Below are 21685 nucleotides of genomic sequence, written 5' to 3'. Positions count from 1 at the left end.
TACGAATAAAATTACATAATTAACTTATTTATTGAAAAATATACAAGATACATAAAATTCGAGTCGAACTTGATTTCAAGTTTAACCTCGTAGGCCAAGCTCGAGCTTGAAGTTGAGCTTAACAAACCAAGCTTGAGCCACCATTTTAGCTCGAATCCTATAAGAATCGAGCCAAGCCTATACCAATAACATGTTCAGAACAAGCACAAACACCATATACCCGAACTCACTGGACACGTTACCAACTCATTCTATAAGCACCAAAAACATTGTGGAAGTCCATTGCGAATTTCTATTTTTATTTTTTTCAATAAGTAAACCAAGAAAACTTCTTTAATTGTTCCGCCAAAAAAAAAGTTTGAAACTATTGAAACTGGATATGAATTTAGTCTAACTTCTCAAGTTCAATATCTCCTGAAAATTTTCCAATTTCAAAATTCGAAATTCCATCTACGATTTTGGTTCACACCCTTGCTCCACATCACTGCTTTTATTACCAAATAACAGCAGGTGGTTATTATCCTAAGTACACTCATTAAATAATAAATGCACTCAAACCTCATAAGCATTTTCAAAAGACACATTCTTGCCTAAAAAATTATGCATGCACTGTAATATGAAAATTACACAAACTAACACCTTTGCATACCATGCCACATCCAAGCAGAAAAGCATAACACGGAATACACTGAACACAGTGGAAATGATAATGGAAACCTGTATGAGAGCTGTGAAACCTAAGAAGGATCTGAAGCTATGCTGCTCTGTATCCACTGCAAACACTCTTTCATTAGTCAATACTTCAACAAGCTCTCGTAACTCCGACTCAGTATCAACCCACACGTAAGAATTCTGCATCTCCAAACCCCATTTATCACAACCATTAAGAACCTCCAGAAACCCTACATTCCGATTCTTCATCAACTTGGAAATTTCTCCCTTGTACGGATGTAAATTTGTGTACTCACCTAAACCAAAAATTAGAATCAAAGAGTACATGATTAAGCTCCAATCAAACACAAATAACACACACACAAAAAAAAAAAAAAAAATCTGCTAATTGAAATTTCCAACAAAGCTGAAATAGAAATGGCTTCGGATGATATTCATACCATCAGACGGCAACTCTTCCGTAACGAACTTGAGATGCTTGAACTGCGAATACGAATTGTCCGCCAGCACTCGCTTGAATGCGGATTGAGGTTTGGTCTGCTTGTTCAAATAACACTCCCTCTTCTTCCGCTTGGGGTTTATCAAAAAAGGCTTGATGAGACGAATGGAGATTACGATAGCGAAGAAACAAGTGGCAGCAATTGCGAGCGCCAAGTCCCGGAGCTTGTCATTGTCCATCGCCATTGCCAAACCTTCTTGCAAAGCTGAACTCCTCGATTGTTCTCTGCAGGAACACCCAAAAGTAAAAAACCACCATTGACGACTTCGCTGTACCCAACGGAAATAATTTTGGGCCAATTTTCAACTTAATTAGCACAATAAATAGAATTGGACCTTATGAACACACGCTATATGAATGTGAGCCCAACTTCACTTGTCTAACGAAATACTGCATGTTACAACTCAATAAATAGAATTTTTTTTTTTTTTTTTCGGTCAAAAATATCTAATTATATTATAATTATATATAAATACTAAAAAATCTTTAATTTTTTATAAAAATATTTATTCTTTTTGTATTTTTAAAACAAAAGTATTGAAACTATTTATTATTATTATTTAACTTGTTGGAAAACCGGTTAATCGATTATTTATTTAATCAATGAAATTTAATTTATAAATTAAATTCATGATTTATTAGACCGACTATTCGGTAGTTGAAATGTATGCAGGCTATATAATAATTATTAACGAAGTGGCTAGGCAAATGATTATCGGTAAGCCGCTGGCGCACCACCAATCACATATACCAAATGATGTGGTCGGTTGATTGAGACTTAGGTTTGATAAATTATAGATTTGGTGAAGTCTATCATGCTCTGAAACCTATTCAAACAACAAAATAATTTGTTGTATCCGAAACCCAAAAAAATAAAGATATATATATATGAACCAAATTATAGCCATAATATTGCATGATTTTATTTCATGAAATTGATTTATTTTGTCATTGAGATTATAAAAACTATTTATTTATTAAAAATAGCATTTATATATTTATCTGTTTTGAATAATGTATTTTACTCTTTTCTAATAGAATTAACAATTATTATTTTAGTTTTATTTCTTCTATTTAAACTAACATTTTCTTCTTCAATTTGAGAAAATCAATATGAATATGCAAATATTATACTCCCTCTGTCTCGTAAAATTAGTTCATTTTTTCTTTATTGGCCCTCCCTCGAAATTAGTCACATTTCTTAATATAGTAATAATTAGTAAATACTAATTACAATTATAAATTTAATTATATTTTATTCAATTACTAAAATCTCTAACTTTTATTGTTTGTTTTATTATAAATTTAAAAATATGGCTAAAATTTTGAATAATAAAAATTACTAAATATTCAATATGACATAAGTAAGTGTTTATGTAATTTCTAAAAATTTTAATTAATTTTTAATATAATATAAAAAATATTTAATTTGATATTTTACAATTGAAAATTAGTTAATAATGAGATTTGATTTTTATATTTCATTAAAAAAAATTCATTCAAAATATAAATTTGCTCAAATAATGCAGGTACCGTATGAAAAAATACTAAAGTTTCAACATTATTGTATATCGTAAGTTTTTATATGGTATGATACCGTACCGAACATTTTCAGTACGACAATTGCATATACTTTTAGCATTGTTGGTATAATATATACCGAAATTATCAATACAGTTTGATATTTTAGTATTTGATATATCGGTATATATCAATAATTTACTATATTGATACTAAAATACTTAATTTTCTAATATATTCTTAAAATTGTAAAATTATTATTAATTTTTATATTTTAGTATAGAATATTATATTCTTATATCACACATGTAATTCGATTAGAATTGACTCGATACTTATTCAGATAATACCGAACCATATTTTATACCACACCGAATTTTTTGGTATATTAAAATAATATTGATACCAAACAAAAAAATTCGGTATACTGAAATTTGGCATTTTCGGTATTTTTTAGTATGGTATGTGTTATTTCTGCAATTCAGTAGTTTTTCATCTATAAATTCAGTATACCAAATTATTGGTACAATATCTCATTACGATAAAATAGCATACTAAAAATTTTGGTAAGATATATAATAAAATATGCATTATAAATTTTGGTATGTAATATCGAACTATCCCTACCAACAATCAAATTCGAAAAATTTGATGTTTTGTTTATATAAAAAGTTTTAATATTACGGCTGTTATTTTTGTATTACAATTAATTTTTTTTTATCTAATTGCATAATTTACAATTAATAAAATAATATTTTTTAAAAATAAAACAATTTCAATAAATAAAACATTAAATTTAAATAAAATAAAATAAAATAATATTTCAACTTTTATTTCAATATTTCATCAAATAAAAATAATTAAATTAAAATTTTATTACGTATATTACATTAACTAATCACACTAATTAAGTATATAAACCAAATTTTCTTAAATTCCGTACAAAAAGAAACGCGACTAATTTCATGGGACGGAGGGAGTATATGATATTTAGTTGTGATTTAGAAAAAATGATCAATATAGAAATTTTCAAACAAATGACATTGTGAATGAAGATATTAAAAAACAAGTTCTTGTTAACCTAAATATCGAAATTTATGTTGAGTCAGTTAGTAAATTTATTAATCTTTTTTCTTTCCTTTCATAGATAAATAAATTTTTTCTGAATTTTTTTTTTTATCATACATACATGTTTTTCTTCTCATTTTTTTTTCTTATTAAAGTCATTTATATTATATAACAATATAATGTAATTGCCTATATATATTGTATAATGAATTTATATTATCTGAAAATATAGAGTTCATTTTTTAGGTGAATGTGAAAAAATTAATTATTTAATGTAACTAATATTTTAGATTATTAGATATTAAAAAGGAAAAATAGTTGGAATTTCTTTTGGAGGATTGTTGATGAAAAAAAGTAGACAAAAAAATATGAATAAGATTAGAGACATGTATAAAATATTATTGAAAAAAATTGGAAAAAAATTGGAAAAAATTACATAAATTTCTAAATATAAAATTATATATATAAAAATATTATATTAAAATGAATAAGAACAGAAAAATAAAAAATATCATAAAAAATTTCTCAAAATATAACTAAATATGCGTTTTACTTTCAATTGAGATTAAAAAAATAAAAATTGAATTATAAATGAACCTTATAGTAAAAGAATTAATATATAATAACTTAGAAAAATATATTGCTCCAAAAAAAATTACTTGTTAGTATTAATAAACATAAAAAAATATATTATTCAAAGAATAAAATAAAATTTGAACAACGAGCAAAATCTTCAATTTAAATAAAATATATTATATATCAAAAAAAAAAATATTAAACAATAAACATATATTAATAAACTATCTATGCATATTATATGCACTATGATATTAATAAACTATACTATTAATATATATATTAATAAGTATATCTTGTTTTTATAATATAAATGGAATATTTTAGTTAAAAGTATAAAAGTCTTTTATTATTATTAAATTTTTATTAAGTATCATTTTTAATGTTTCTGTCTGGACAAATTCTGTTCAACGTAATTCTAATTATAGCCAATATTTGGTTCATCGAAATGTGCATGCCCTTTAGAATTTCAATTTAGTGGAATGAATTTAATCCATATCCGTTGCTTTTGGTGGAGGCCGATATATAGGGCACTTCTCGTCATTTCGAAAACACAACAACTACACTACACAAACCCAAAAAAGCTTTCCCGTGATATTTGTTCCTTGTTATTCCGGTGTTAGTCAAGATTTTTGGTAAGTTTTCGGTATCGGTTCTAGTTTCTCTTCTAGATTTACCTTTCTGACACAGTTTTAGTTCGCTTTGTTTTAGTTCGTCGAAGCTCTGAAATATTAAAATGCCACCTAATTTTGAGACGAAAATCATTTTATCTTTGATAACTTTGTGCCACGAACCGGAGGCACTAGCGGGACATATTCGTTTTCTATGGAGAAAGGTTATATCTCGACTTGACGTGATAATCAAATTTATTTCAATAAATTGTTGTGATTGTCGAATTTATTTCGATAAAATTATTGAGATTATCAAATTTATTTCGATAAAATTATTGTGATATCAAATTTATTTATATAATTATGTTCTCGCAATATAATAATATTATTATATATCTAACAATCGTAAAAATAAATATTTTTAGATATATTGCAAGAATGGCGGCCAACGATCAATACGGCGACATCATGGATGCTGCCAAAAATCCGATTGTGTCATTGGCCGGTGTCGACCTCTCTGAGGTATAGACTAAAAATGCTGTAAATAACGTAGTGGAGAATGTTGGGATTTTCAGTGTCGGCTCCACACCGGCATATACTGGACCAGCTGTCGGGTTCGTAGGATTTGCTCCCGAAGGCTTCGAAGGATTCTATGGGTTTTCTATTGCGGCTTTTGTGGCACAAAATGCAGCCTCTTTTGCAATCCAGACAGTCACTTCGGGATATGCCACACAAATGATGCCCTAGGTGTTGATTCTCCAACCGTTCACAAGGGTTAATATCAAACAGTGGCAGGAAAAGATGTGGTTTTAATTAACATCTGTGGCGTTTGCATTGTATGTGCTACATAAAAGAAGTCTAATCAGAGTTCCCACTTAGTTGAGATGTCCCACAAGACTAATCGTGACCTCAGCGCTGATAATCTTGTATATGTTGTGTACGAGACTAGTCACTTTGAAATTTTAAAGGCATGGTTCATTGATACCGGTGTCACTTCCCATGTTTATTGCAACAAGGCGAGTTTCTCGATTTACAAAGAGACTGGGGAGAGAAAATTACACATGGGCAACCATGCATCTTCCGAAGTCGAAGGAGTGGGAACAACAGTGCTAAAAATGGCTTTCAAGAAAAAATTGATCCTGAAGGATGTTCTACACATGCCGGACATCGGAAAGAACCTCGTTTTGGGATCACTGCTAGTTAGATATGGTTTTAAACTAGTCTTCGTAGCGGATGAATTTATTTTATTAAAAAACAATATGTTCTTAAATAGAGGGCATCTTTCCATTTGGATGTTCAAAGTGAATGTAATGGCCATGCGCCAAGAACCAAATAACAAAGATGTTGTGCAGCAAATATAATGCAGAAAAGGAAAGATTGTTACATTATTTTTGCATTATGTTCCTATGTTCAAATTGGTGTTCGAACAAAGAATACAACTATATTTAAGTTAAAAGTTGAAGGTTATTAAGACCATATGTTCAAACAAAGATGTGAACATTTTTAGTAAAAATTTGGCAAAGTCTCGCGTGTATCTTTGATATATCCAAATCTCAACAAAAAGATAAAGGGGAAGGAAAAAAATTTATCTATTATAATCATAACCACATAGATTATTATATCTAAATCTTAAAAATCACAGATGCTCTATTACTTGCGGTATAAAATAATATCTATAAGTTATTGAACAGTAAGATCACATACGTACGCATCACACAAGAAGAGTTATCCATCACATATGTGAAGAGATTGAAGGTTGGCGATTATTCTAGTATGGCCATTATCATCTTGTCCTACACAACTAAAGAATATTGAAGATGTCACATTCATCTCGCGGATGATTGTTGTTACAAATTACATTTAGAATTGCTATTGTGGGTTGCGTTACATCATAGTGAGACAACTATTAAGTCATTGTCTATGTCTAAGTAGTTTGGATTTTATGTCTAGTTCCTGGTGATATGTTACTTTTAGTGTAAAGGTAGATAAATATAGTTAGAATTAGTTGAAATTGAGAGTGATTATTTAACGTGTACATAACTATATATAGTGACATAACTATATATAGTGACGATTCTTGTAAATGAAAGTTCTTTCAACATAGATCCGATTTTTGGTCACACTAAGTTCTCATATTCTGTATTATTATTTACTATTTTCTAACACAATCAAATTGATATATAATACCTAAGATTTATCATAAAATAATAATAATAATAATAATAATAATAATAATAATAATAATAATAATAATGATTTTATTGAAAATCACACGTTTTATTTGAAACCACAGATAAATAAATTCAAAATATCCCAAGATGAACCATTTATATAAGTAACCAAAAATAAATAATTTTTTATTAACTTATTTACCAATTCACTTTAACCTATATGTTGTTAAAATACTTGGAACCTTTTAAGCTATATAAAGAAGAAAAAAAAAAGTAATCGAAAGCTATCAACCAACTTATTTAGATGTATCACTAAATGTAACCAATAATTTTTGAATCTCTCTGTATTTGAAAAACACAATATCTATGAGCGCATTTAGTTTGTTTTTATATATGTATTTCAACAATACTTGAGATAAAATATACTCCATGCTCCCAATAGAAATGAACCCTTTTGTTTGAGCACATAAATTTAGGTAGTATAGATTACTTATTTACATAGAGAGTAATAGTTATTTAATGATTAAAAAAAATTAAAATATGTGTTTAAATATTTTAATATTATATTTCAATAATATATATAATATGAATTATTTTGTAGATAATAAACTTTTATATAATACAAATAAATAAAAAATATATTTATTTATTCATTATTACTATAAATTAGTATTATGAAAAAATAGGGAATTTTAAAGGTAAATAAAAATATTTATTAATTGAGGAGATAGATAATAATATATATATATGAGATTTGAATGAGTTAGAAATTTAATTAAATTGATTTATATTTGTTAATTATATTTAAAATTGATAAATTTACTAAAACTAAAAAGGGGTCATCTTTTTTTTTGTGAGACGACCAAAAAAAGAAAAATAGGTCATTTGTGGTGGGACGGAATGAGTACTATTTTTAGAATAATTCGTAAGAACTACTTCTTTCGTCCGTTCTAATTATGTTAGATTTTTATTATTATTATTATTATTCGTTAAACATATACACAATTTATTTATAATAAACAAATTTATTCATCTATAATTTTATTATCCATATTTTAACAAATAGCAACTAATTTGTCACTATTTTTATATTTATCACATCATTTTTAACTAATTTTTTTAATAATTTTTTTATAATATTCCAATGTATTTATTATCTATCTCACATTCATATTAAAATATAATTATTACTCCATCCGTCTCATCTACCATGTCCACATTGTCGTTTCTGTCCGTCCTACATCCTATGTCACTTTCATTTTTTGGAAAATAATTATACATTTTAATCTCATTTTAAATTTTTTAATTTATTTTTTTTAATTTTAATTAAACTAATAAGTTATTTTAACCTTAATCTATAATTATTTATAATTAGTTTCACTAGTACATTTTTAATTATCTAGTAATTATACTTATCTTAAATTTTTGTGTTTACAGTGATCGAGACATCCAATGTGAGATGGAGGAAGTACTTAATTTTTATACTCAAATAAAATGAAATAATTACCGGGGAATAAGAGTTATATAATAAAATAATTGTAAAAAAATTTCTTAAAACGTACAAAAACTTCTTCTTTTTAGGAGAGAGAAAAGTTTGATTTGTATTTGTATCGAGTTTTTATAAATATCATAAAATAAAGTGAAGGTTTGAGGGTAGCTATCTCAGGAATCATATGAACCACTAAGACAGGACATGGATGGGTAGGCAGGCTAGTACTTATACATAGATTTATATATAATAAAAAAGATTAAAAATTAAACGACACAACTTCCTTCACATGCTTCTTGATGATCCCAACCACCCAATCTTGTGATCTCCCTTCACTTATTGATTTTAGATCTAACTTTGAGTTCGTTTAAATCATACAAGATGTTTTTAATTTACTTCTTTAAAATTATTATGTTGAAAACTTGAAAAAATTATAGTTGAAAAGTATTTATTCAAAAAATATATATTTTTTGAAAAAACTTTTAAAAGTATGTTTATCGAATGATATGCTCTGTTCGTTCTGAATCAATCTATTTATCTTGTTATTTTAATTTGTCCGTAATTAATTATTTTTTTAGTAACTATATTTTCATATAACTTAAAAAAAAAAGAAAATCTTACCACTTATATATTATTACAAAAATCTCTATTATTATTATTTAATTAATTTGTCCTTTTCTACCAGTAAATTTGTATATTATCTCTTTTGTACTACATATATATATATGTAACATATTAATATTAAAAAGTTTATGTGAAAAACAAAAAGTAAATTCATAGTACGTCTCCGACGGAAGTAGTTTTATCTTTTTTGTGGAGATTCATTTTTTTTTTACAATGTAGGGATCCGCAGTCTGAATCTAACATGTTGGTACGTGAAAGTGAAAAAAAGTAAAATATTGCTCTTGTCCCACATGGGAAGAATAAACAAACACCACATCCTTATATGTACTTACTTCAATTTATTATTCAATTGGGATTGGATTGAATATGATATTAGCTTGGGTTGAGCTTTGACTTGGGCTTGAGATTGGACATACATATATATATATATGTATAGTCAAGGGCCACGCCAAATCGCAGAAAAAATCCAATTAATTTAATATTTTAATTTATTTGATTGATTTATTTTGACAGTTTCAAATTTAATCGGATAAAACAAAATTGTTGCAACAAAAATTGCAACATGTAGAGGTGGTTACGGTTTTAATGGCCACGTGATATTTTCAATCCTCATTTTCTTAAATTAAAGAACTTAGCCAACAATCCATATAACGTGAATCAATTCCTAAAATACAGTACACCCTTACTCTCTAGTTTTTCTGCCTTTTCTTTTCAATTTTCTCCAAAAACTTCCTAAGATTTTTCTCTGTTCGGTTCGTGGTGGGATTTTCAATCCTTAATTAATTCGTTTTATCTTGGGAAGCAACCGGTGGCGGGCCGAATTTTCTTCAAGGAGATCGCGTGCAACGCGAAACTCAAATATGTTCTTAATCAGATCTGTTATCTGATTTTGAATTGAGTATCTTGATTTTCAATAATATTTTTGCCAAACAATCTTGAAGCAAATTTCCGTGTGAAAACCTGAGATGGCCGAAGGAATTCCCTTGATTCTTGATCAAATCGCGGCTCCCCAGAACGTACCTGATGACGAAGGAATGATCGACGTTGTGCGCGATTGAGGCGAAAGAAATCTGAACGACAACGTTCAAATTGGTGCAGACGAGGATGAGAACGAGGAAGTGAACTCCAGTGAATTGCACACTCCCTCCATTCCAGAATCCTAACCACCCCGCACAACCAGTGAAGTCGCTGAAATCGCTGCTGCCAGGCATGAAACGCGCGAGGCGGCCAGGAGGGCTGTTGCGGAAAAGGTTGCGAAGGCAGCGTACAAACAAGCCTTCAAGGCCGCGATGGAGGAGGCGCAGCCTGTTGCTGCGACCTCCAACCATCCTATTCCTGGACTGCAGAAACGGCATCTTATTGTGCCTGACTGAAACAGCCTGCTGCTGTTCTGCCTCGTCCGCAACGTATGGCTGTAGGACTTGCGCAGGGTCTCGTTGCGTCTGCCCGACAACAACTAGACGAGTTGGAGGGTATACAACCTATTGCTGTTACAGACCATTTAATGCAGCCTGTTGTTGCAACTTTCAGGTAGCTTGTTGCTGCGGCAGCCCGATAAGCCAAAAAATTCAACGGGCAGCATTTTAAAATATGGCAGCAGAAGACGTTGTTTTATCATACCACAGTGAATCTGGTAGATTGGCTGACGGAGGATGCACCTATTGTGCCTGAAGGATCCTCGGAAGAACAGAAAGCACAAATTCTGAATGCCTGGAATCATTCAGACTTTATGTGCAAAAATTATGTATTGAACGTCTTGAGCGACTTCCTATACAGTGTCTACCGGCATGCGCTAACGGCTAAGCAACTGTGGGGAGACGCTGAAGAAAAAGTACATAACCGAGGATGCTGGTGCAAAGAAATTTATCGCCAGACGGTTTCCGGATTTCAAAATGGTCGATGGAAAAAGCGTTATGAAACAACTTGATGCATTTTAGCTGATTCTGCATGAGATCCAGGCCGAGGGGATAGAGCTGAGTGAAGCTTTCCAAGTGGCGACGATAATTGAAAAATTTCCACCTAGTTTAGGTGATTTCAAAATTTACTTAAAACAAAAACGCAAGGAAATGGATATGGCGAGACTGATTAATCATCTCCAAACTGAAGAGGAGCATAAATCGAACCTGGTAAGTAGGGGACATCCGATACTCGGTAGCAAGGCCAATGTAGTCGAGCACAAAGGCCAAGGCTCACTTTTTAAGACAGCTCGGAGGAACAATGAGGAGCTTGGAAATAACTGGAAGCCAACGGACAAGGAAAAAGAGAAGCTGAAGCCATTTGGCGGCGTTAAAAGGCAAAGTACCTTCAAAGGTAACTGTTTTAATTGCGGAAAGGTCGAACACCGTTGCAAGGCGCCAAAAAAGAAAAAAAAAAGACAAATCAGGCACACGTTGTTACTAAAGATGAAGAGCTACTCGACCTGACATGTGTTGTCTCTGAGACAAATCTGGTGGGATCAAACAAGAATCAATGGTGGCTCGACATATAAGCACACGCCATATCTGCATGAACATGAATTAGTTTTTCTCATTCGAGCGTGTCAAATGAGAAACGATGTACATGGGGAATGCTGCTCTTGCTAAAGTCAAGGGAAGAGGAAAGGTGTTTCTGAAGTGACGTCTAGAAGAGTTGTGATGCTGACCAATGTCCTCTACATGCCAGAGATTACGAAGAACCTGGTCTAGGGGACGCTCATGATGAAACACGACTTTAATATTAATATGAATGGAGATAATTTTGTTTTTCATAAATTAGGAGTGTATGTGGGTTAAGGTTATGCGGAGGATGGACTTCTGAAATGTTGTATTATGACTGTCATTGAAAATAATAATAATAAGTTTGTTACTTATATTGTTGAGTCCTCTACTCTATGGCATAGTCGATTGGGTCATGTTAATTATGATTCAATTCATCGATTAATTAACCTGAACACATTCCAAAATTTGAATTAAATAAACATAGATGTGAAATTTGTGTTGAAGCAAAATAAACTCGACCGTCTTTCCAAACTATTCATCGTAAAACTGAACCACTCGAATTGATTCATAGTGATGTATGTGATCTAAAAATTGTACAAACGCGTCGTGGTAATAAATAGTATCACATTTATTGACGATTGTGCAAGATACTGTTATGTTTATTTGCTTAAGAGCAAATACGAGGCATTAAGTAAATTCATTTTGTACAAAAATAAAGTGGAAAACCAACTTAACAAACGGATTAAACGAATTCGAAGTGACAGAGGTGGAATTTGAAACTCCGATCGGTGATTTTTGTGCACAAAATGGAATAATTCACGAAGTAACTTCACCTTACTCACCTCAATCAAACGGCGTTGTTGAACGCAAAAATCGCACATTAAAAGAAATGATGAATGCGATGTTGTTAAGTTGTGGACTACCCCAAAACATGTGGGGGGAGGCAATTTTAAGCAGTAACTATATGCTTAACTTAATAACTCGGAAAACAATGGAGAAAACCCCTTATGAGCTTTGGAAAGGTCGAAAACTATTTTACAAACACCTTCAAGTGTGGGGTGTCTAGCTAAGATGGTGGTACCACCTCCCAAACGTGTGAGAATCGTCCCAAGACAGTGAAATGCATTTTCATAGGATATGGACATAACAATATTGTCTATCAATTCTTGGTATTCGATTAAAAAATTTCAGATATTCTAAAGAATACAATAATGGAATCAAAGAATACATCAATCTTTGAAAATTTTTTCCGTGCAAAGGCAGGCGTTGAACCTAGTTCGGCCAACCGAGAACACGAAATTGTGGACCGAAATCGAATGGAGTTGTATGAATCTGAATCAGAACCAGGTCAGGAACCTGATCTTAGAAGAAGCAAACGAGCACGAGTTGAAAAGTCATTTGAAAATGAATATTTTACTGCCTCATTGAAAACGAGCCTCAAATATATGCTGAGGCAAGATCTGCTGAAGCGTTTCTCTGGAAAGAAGCTGTAAGAAGTGAAATTGATTATATTCTTCAGAATCACACTTTGGAACTTTTGGATCTCCTACTTGGTTAAAAAAACCTCTTGGATCAAAGTAGATATTCAAGAGAAAGTTAAAACCAGACGGTACAATAGAAAAATACAAGGTTAGACTTGTAATCAAAGGCTACAAGCAACGAAAAGGCCTATTACCCTGTCACAAGAATAACATCCATTAGGATGATCTGTGTGATAGCCGCTATGCGGAATCTTGAGGTACATCAAATAGATATAAAAACGGCATTCTTAAATGGAGATCTTGATGAAGAGATATACATAGAACATTGGGAAGGCTTTACAGTTTCAGGAAAGGAAAAGAAAGTCTGTAAACTTGTGAAATCATTGTATGAAATTAAATAAGCTCCAAAGAAATGGCATGAAAAATTTGATCATACCATGATGGATAGTGGTTTCAGAATCAATGAATGTGATAAATGTATATACGTAAAGACCACTGAGTCAGGTTATGTGATGCCTTTACGTAGACGATATACTTATCATTGGTAGCAACGAATATATCGTTAAGTCTACCAAAGACATGTTATATTCTAAATTTGACATGAAGGACATAGGTCTCGCTGATGTGATCTTAGGAATTAAGATCAAGGATATATGCGATATTAGATAATTATTTTGCTATATTTTAGATGGTTTTTGGATGCGAATTTTGTATATATGCTCTTAATGGTATGTTTTTGAACTTTCTATTAGGCGTTGAGGAGTTGGCAAATTTTGGGCATATTGGAGAGAAAAGCAGAACGCAGAAAGTCCTTAGGCGTGATCACGAAGTAGAAAAAAAAAATTGCAAAAAGGTCCTCCGGGGTTAATTAGCAATTTTAGAATTGTTTGGTTTAAAGTGCAAAGGGGATCTTAGGATGGACTTGAAGAGACATAATTTTTTTAATTGAAGAGGAGAAGAGAAGGGGACTACCACGTTCTTTACCACGATCTCACCTACAACCTATTTTCTGAGAGAGAAGAGAAGCGAAGGAAGAACACTACGTACGAGAACTTTGGAGAGCAACGCAGAAGAACTTCCGGGCACCCTTTTTCTTCATTTATAGAATTGGTTTGTTATCGATTTTTAAACTTGAAGGCATGATGAACTCTTTGATTTATTTTATATTTTTAATTGCTATAGATTGCGAGTAGTTTCATTTCTAGTGTAGGTATGAATTGATTTTCGGGATTGAAAGTGTGAGACTTGGTTTCGATTAAAATTGGTGTTCATCGATGTTGGGTATTTTTAATCTTCTAATTGATGAGTTTAGAAATCCTGAATTGATTATTGCGCACGTATCAATTTAGTATTTCATAGCTATATTGGGGATTGGCATACGAAATTGTGTAATTTTCCAATTAGCGTAGCAACCTAGAGAAGAACACTCTAGGGAAGAATTAAAGTCAGTTTTTAAACAAATCCTCGTAGGAGCTTGTTAAATTGAATTGGGCCTTTCTAGTTTTTACTGCGTCGAGTTAGAAAACTACGGTCGTACCTAGGATTCTTTCCCGATTAGAGAAATAGCTAACGGTCGTACCTTAGCTATCGAAAAAGTAAGGAAAGGTTGGTTGTGAACGTGTGTAGATCAACTTTAACCAATTTATCCAACTAGTCGATGAATTTGACTTTTAGTCGATGATCAAATTTCATATCCCGAATGAAAAATTCATGCCTATGCTAGAGTCTAATCATCTTTGGTAATCTGCCGTGCATTTTATTTTATTTTATTTAGTTGAGCGAATTTATTTTCTCTTATTTTAGTGTAATAAATTCAACCCCCCATTATATATATAGTATAATTTTCGATAACCGAATATTCAATATTATTATTGTTCCCTGCGGAGAAGACCCTACTCACTGAACTACTGCATTTTGCAAGTTTTTTATGGTGTAGGAACTGAAACTTTATTTTGCAGCTTTGACGAGACTAGCAATTTTGGCGCCGTTGCTGGGGAACAATATAAGATTTTTTGATATTTGGTTGTTTATATTTAACTCTAGTTTTTGCTTAATGGTTTATGCCTCAAACTGGTCGTACAGGTGAATTAGTGTTTGATTCAGAAATCGAAAGGACTGTACGCCGTTTGAGGAAAGAAGCTAGAGAGCGAAAGAGGGCCGAGAAAGAAGTTGAGGCACCGGGACTTAACTTAGCTATCCAACTAGCGGATACTTCTAGTTCCGAAGAGAGTGAAGAGGCCAAGGAAGTTGAAGAAGTTTTGATAAATCCAATGGCACAAAGAACCTTGAGGGAGCTAGCTACTCCCGACTTAATTCAACACCCTTTGTGTATTACTTTTCCTGCTATAGCCGATAATACGGCATTTGAACTTAAATCTGGACTAATTCATTTATTGCCGTCTTTTCATGGCTTGGCAGGGGAGGAACCACATTAGCACTTGCAGGAATTCGATGTGGTATGTACGAGTATGAAACCTCCGGGAGTCACTAAGGATCAAATAAAGCTTCGGGCTTTTCCATTCTCTTTGAAGGATGCAGCTAAAGATTGGTTGTTTAACTTGCCGGCCGGAAGTGTTATCACATGGATGGATATGAAGCGCAAATTTCTTGAGAAGTTCTTTCCCGCATCCCGAGCTGCGAATTTGCGAAAAGAGATTTGTGGCATCAAACAAGCATCAGGGGAGTCTTTATACGAGTATTGGGATAGATTCAATAAATTAATTGCTCGATGTCCCCAACATCAAATTTCTGAGCAACTTTTAATCCAATATTTCTACGAAGGACTAACTTCTATTGACAGGAGGATCATCGATGCTGCCAGTGGAGGCGCTTTCATGAATAAGACTCTGAGAGAAGCTTGGGAATTGTTAAATGATATGGCCATGAACTCTCAACAATTTGGGCCGAGCGATGTTGTGGGAGTGAAAGAAGCTGTTGAGGTAAGTTCTCCTATGCAACAACAATTGAATGAGCTAACTGCTTTTGTGAGGAAACTTGCTGTAGGTAATGCTCAAGTGAAGCCGTGTGGAATTTGTGGGAGTGTTGAGCATCCCACGGATGCTTGTCCCATACTAAGAGAAGAGGTGGAAGTGAATACTGCAGGTTTTGCACCAAGAAGGGCTTATGACCCTTATTCGAACACATTTAATCCGGGATGGCGAGACCACCCCAATTTTCGATATGGGAATCAGAATCAGTAATCCTATGGACAACAACAACCACCGGGTTTTCAACCACAAGCACAGCAGCAGCAGCAAAGGACTATGTACCAAGCTCCCGTTCTTGGTAACTCTTTATATGATATGGTGAAATCAATTGCGTCTAATTTTTTGCAATTTCAGCAAGAGACAAGAATGAGTATTAAAAATTTGGAAGATCAAATGTCTCAAGTTGTGAAGGAGGTGCGGGATATGAAAGAGAGGGAGAAAGGCAAGCTACCGGCTCAAACCCACATGAAACCGAGCAATGTTAGTTCAATGGTCTTGCGAAGTGGTAAGGAGCTAGAAGGTCCGAAGGTTGTTACACAAAAAGAGAAAGCTGGAGAGGAGATTGAGCAAGAAGCAAACAAATCAACTGGTCAGGTGAATTCTAAACCTCCTATTCAATCAAATGCTAATGTTGCTCCATTTCCTCGAAGGTTAGCAAAACTGGCTAAAAGCGATAAAGATAAGGAGATCATGGAGATGTTTAAGAAAGTGGAGCTAAGCATTCCTTTGCTTGACGCAATTAAGCAAGTTCCCCGTTATGCAAAATTTCTGAAGGAGTTGTGTACCAAGAAGAAGAAGTTGAGAGGAGACGAGAAAGTGCTAGCTGGAGAGACTGCGTCTGCCGTGCTGCAAAGAAAATTGCCACAAAAATGCGGAGATCCAGGTATGTTTGTCGTCCCGTGCAAAATAGGTAAGATGGAAATTAAAAGAGCTATGCTAGATTTAGGTGCAGCCATTAACGTTATGCCTAAGTCTATTTTTAACTCTTTGAACATTGGGCCCTTGAAAGAAACAGAGATAGTGATTCAACTAGCTGATAGAACTTACGCTTACCCCGAAGGGATAATTGAGGATGTTCTTGTGCAAGTGAATGAGTTAATATTCCATGTTGATTTATATGTTTTAGATATGCATGATGAAAATTCGCCTAATCCTTCACCTATTCTGCTTGGACGTCCTTTTGTGTGTACTACACACACAAAAATTAATGTTAGAACAGGGACACTTACCATGGAATTCGAAGGTGTAAAAGTTCATATCAATATTTTTTATGAATCGAATGATCCCGTGGAACCTCATGATTTGTATTGTGTAGATGTCCTTGATCAAGATGTGCAGGAAGTCTATGAAGTTGGAGAAAGAAGAAAATTGCAGTTGCAAGAGTTGAAGAAGATTCAGAACAAAGCTTTCGAGAATGCGAGGATTTATAAGGAAATAGTAAGAAATTTCATGATCCAAATATTTTGAGAAAAAATTTTAAGGTTGGTCAAAAGGTTTTGCTTCATCATTCTGATCTTAAGATTTTTCTGGGTAAACTTCGTTATCATTGGATAGGTCCATTTGTGGTAACTAATGTGTTTCCGTGTGGTACAGTTGAGATTCAAAGTTTTAGCACGGATAAAAGGTTTGTTGTGAATAAACATCGTCTTAAGTCTTACTATGAGGGGTTCCAGAGCAAAGAAGTGGAGTGTGTAGCTCTTTTTGAGCCACGTGATTAGTTTAAGAGATGTTGTGTCGAGCCAACGACAATAAACAAAGGTGCTTCTTGGGAGGCAATCCAAGTGTTTTATTTTATTTTGTGTGCTTTGAATTTTTGTTGTGTTTGTGAGTCAATTTCATGCCTTGTTTTTTGTGTTTTGATGACAGGTGAAATTTTTGTGGTTGAGTGGAGCAGAATGAGAATGATTCTTAGGCGTGGCCACGCATCAAGTGTGTTGTGATTGATAAGAGGGAGAAATTTTTAAAGAAATCAGAACGTACTTCTTTAGGCGTGATCACGTCTAATGAAGTCTTATATTCTGAAAAATTGTGCAAATAGGGTTTATTTTGGGGAAATTATTATATATTATATTTATTAATATTATTATTAAATTTAATATTACTATATTATTTTTATTTTATTTTTATATATATATACTCGTAATTTTATTTATTTATTTATTATTATATATATATTTTGTTTCTATATTTTATTATTATAGTTAGTATATTTATTCTTATTATTATATTTATTAATATATCTATAATTATAATTATTATGATATTTATTACTATATTTATTATTGTTTCTATAATTACAATTATTATTTTTAGTAATTAAGTTCTAATTTTTTTATTTCCATATTGCTATAATAGTTATACGTTAGGATTATTATTACTATATTTATTATTCTTACTATAATAATTATTATATTTATTATTATTATTATTTTTATTATTACACCCTTAAAATCTTAAATCATTTTTCTCTCTCACTCTCTTGCAGGAGCCGCCGCCTCCCTCTTTTCTCCGCCATTTTGAACCGTTCACCATTCCGCCGCCCCTCTGCGACGTCGTCCATCAGTTGCAGCTGTTTTTCAGCCGGTCCGTGCCACCAGCCAGGGCCGCCCTTTTCGTTGTTTCGATTTTCTCCAGTTTGCCGGTTTGATTTCAGGGATTTCTCCTACTTTTTAATCTATTGCATTCTCTTGGTTAACCTCTATCAATTATTGGCTAGATATTATATAAAATCAGTTGATGATGAAAAATTTTAATTTGGGCGATTTTCGTAGAGGTTCTTTGATGCAATCGATATATGGATTCATATAGATGATTGAGAATGATGTTGTGATGGTGAAATTGTCGATTGCACGTTGAATACATGTTTGAGAGTGATGTTTGGTGTAAGGGCTTAATTGCTAGTGTGTATGCTTTGTGGAATTTATTGAGGAATTGTAATTTTATTGTTGAATTCTTTTGTGTGAAGGCACGATGGGCAAGGTGCAAGAGTTGGATCCCTCCTACTGCCCTGACCAGTGCGAGTCTCGGGTCTTTTTCTCAATGGCCGGTCGCCCCCACCTATTCCAAGGAAGTTTCTTTTCTCTGCCCTTTTGTTTCATCTTTATTTCTTGCAATAGGGACATTGCACTAATTAGGTGTGGGGGGAGATTAGAATTTTTGATGCGATATAATGCTTTATTTTGATAACTTCCCTGCATGTCTTCTTGTGTATTTTGAGCTGAGGTTGTAGTGCTTACTTAGTTCATTAGGATCTTGCCATGTTTGTTGATGAAGTTAGATGACGAGTGTGCTTAGCCTTCTAACAAAGAACCCTTAAGTGAGTTATTTGAGCCTTATTTGAGCAAATTCACTCATACATATCATATATGCTCAATTTTTTTTTTGGACTGTGTGAACATATGTTATACTTGACTACCTAGAACTTGCTTGCTTATGCTTATTGACTCTGCGTTTATTGAGAATTGATGGGATTAAAATGATAAGGCACTAGGTTTACCCTTGTTGGCCTTAATTTCATACCTTCACCCCTATTATCCCCTTGTGAACCAAAGTTTGAGCTTAATGTTATTATCCTATTTTTCTTGGTTCATATTTAACCCAAGCCGATATGCCTTTTTCTTGGAATAAGCCGAACGTTTACTTGAGCCCATGGGAATTCGAGGGATTGTTCTTTGATTCATTACATTAGACTATTTAGAGTTGCATATCATCAGTATATTATTCGATAGTTGCATTTGAAAGTTCTCATATATGTGGCAAAATTATAAATTCATATATATTTTTGCCAAAAGTATTTCATTGACCAACCTCAAAAAAAAAAAAAAAAATGAAAAAAGAGGTTGTGTGAAAAAAGAAGAAAAAAAAATATTCCGAGTCCTAAAAAAAAAGGGACTCGTGAAAAGAAAAGTGAGTATGATGTTGTCTTGCATTGATCAAATCTTGGGAAGTATTGTGTTGTTCTTGTTATGTTGTTCTTATTCATACGTGTGTGCGACTTGCGTTCATTTTGATGTGATGATTTGATAGATTAATTACTCGGTCCCATTAGCCATTGATATCCCTTTTCCTACCCCAACCATGGCCCCATTACAACCTTTAATTAAGACCTTTGATTATGAACGTTAATTTCTTGATGAATTGTGGAGTTGATTTGATTTGCTTGCAAGACAATGGGGTTCTTCGTTTACTTCATGTGCATTGAGTGAATATAGCCTAAACACTTGAGGGTGAGAGCTTTTACTTATATACATTCCACATTTGGAGAGGTTAGTTGGTTCTTGCATGCTTTAAATCTGACGTAATTGATAACACGGCTAAGTGACTTTTGCGCTAGTGAGTATTTCAAGTCTTGGTTTGGATATCCTTGAGGACAAGCATGAGATAGGTGTGGGGGAGTTGATATATGCGATATTAGATAATTATTTCGCTATATTTTAGACGGTTTTTGGATGCGAATTTTGTATATATGCTCTTAATGGTGTGTTTTTGAACTTTCTACTAGGCGTTGAGAGTTGGCAAATTTTGGGCATATTGGAGAGAAAAGCAGTTGCAGGAAGTCGTTAGGCGTGATCACGAAGTAGAAAAAAATAAAAATTGCAAAAAGGTCCTCTAGGGTTAATTAGCAATTTTAGAATTGTTTGGTTTAAAGTGCAAAGGGGATCTTAGGATGGACTTGAAGAGACACAATTTTTTTAATTGAAGAGGAGAAGAGAAGGGGACTACCACATTCTCTACCACGATCTCACCTACAACCTATTTTCTGAGAGAGAGGAGAAGCGAAGGAAGAACACTACGTACGGGAACTTTGGAGAGCAACACAGAAGAACTTCCGGGCACCCTTTTTCTTCATTTATAGAATTGGTTTGTTATCAACTTTTAAAATTGAAGGCATGATGAACTCTTTGATTTATTTTATATTTTTAATTGCTATGGATTGCGAGTAGTTTCATTTCTAGTGTAGGTATGAATTGATTTTCGGGATTGAAAGTGTGAGACTTGGTTTCGATTAAAATTGGTGTTCATCGATGTTGAGTATTTTTAATTCTTCTAATTGATGAGTTTAGAAATCCTGAATTGATTATTGCGCACGTATCAATTTAGTATTTCATAGCTATATTAGGGATTGGCATACAAAATTGTGTAATTTTCCAATTAGCGTAGCAACCTAGAGAAGAACACTCTAGGGAAGAATTAAAATAAGTTTTTAAACAAATCCTCGTAGGAGCTTGTGAAATTGAATTGGGCCTTTCTAGTTTTTATTGCTGTCTGCCGTGCATTTTATTTTATTTTATTTAGTTGAACGAATTTATTTTCTCTTATTTTAGTGTGATAAATTCAACCCCCCCATTATATATATAATATAATTTTAGATAACCGAATATTCAATATTATTATTGTTCCCTGCGGAGACGGCCCTACTCACCGAACTACTGCATTTTGCAAGTTTTTTGTGGTGTAGGAACTGATACTTTATTTTGCAGCTTTGACGATGCTAGCAATCAACAGAACC

General features: G+C 32.6%; 1 protein-coding gene across 6 annotated transcripts in view; it reads right to left on the bottom strand.

Moving 5' to 3' along the window:
- The window catches only part of LOC127247586 (protein RRP6-like 3), a 46606-nt gene extending 45162 nt beyond the window's left edge, over window positions 1–1444 (bottom strand). For all 6 annotated transcript variants that reach the window (XM_051269502.1, XM_051269503.1, XM_051269505.1 and 3 more), the window contains exons 1-2: window positions 1113–1444; window positions 718–968 (exon numbers count right to left, since the gene is read on the bottom strand). In XM_051269502.1, coding sequence (XP_051125459.1) covers window positions 718–968; window positions 1113–1356 — 495 coding nt within the window. In that variant the 5' untranslated portion in view covers window positions 1357–1444. The remainder of the gene's footprint in view (window positions 1–717; window positions 969–1112) is intronic.
- Between the last annotated feature and the right edge of the window lie 20241 nt (window positions 1445–21685).

Source organism: Andrographis paniculata, unplaced genomic scaffold (assembly GCF_009805555.1).
Source record: "Andrographis paniculata isolate CXL003 unplaced genomic scaffold, ASM980555v1 Contig32END, whole genome shotgun sequence".
Lineage (NCBI taxonomy): Eukaryota > Viridiplantae > Streptophyta > Magnoliopsida > Lamiales > Acanthaceae > Andrographis > Andrographis paniculata.
Note: the sequence above shows the minus strand (reverse complement) of the source record. Positions and strands in the feature narration are given on the sequence as shown.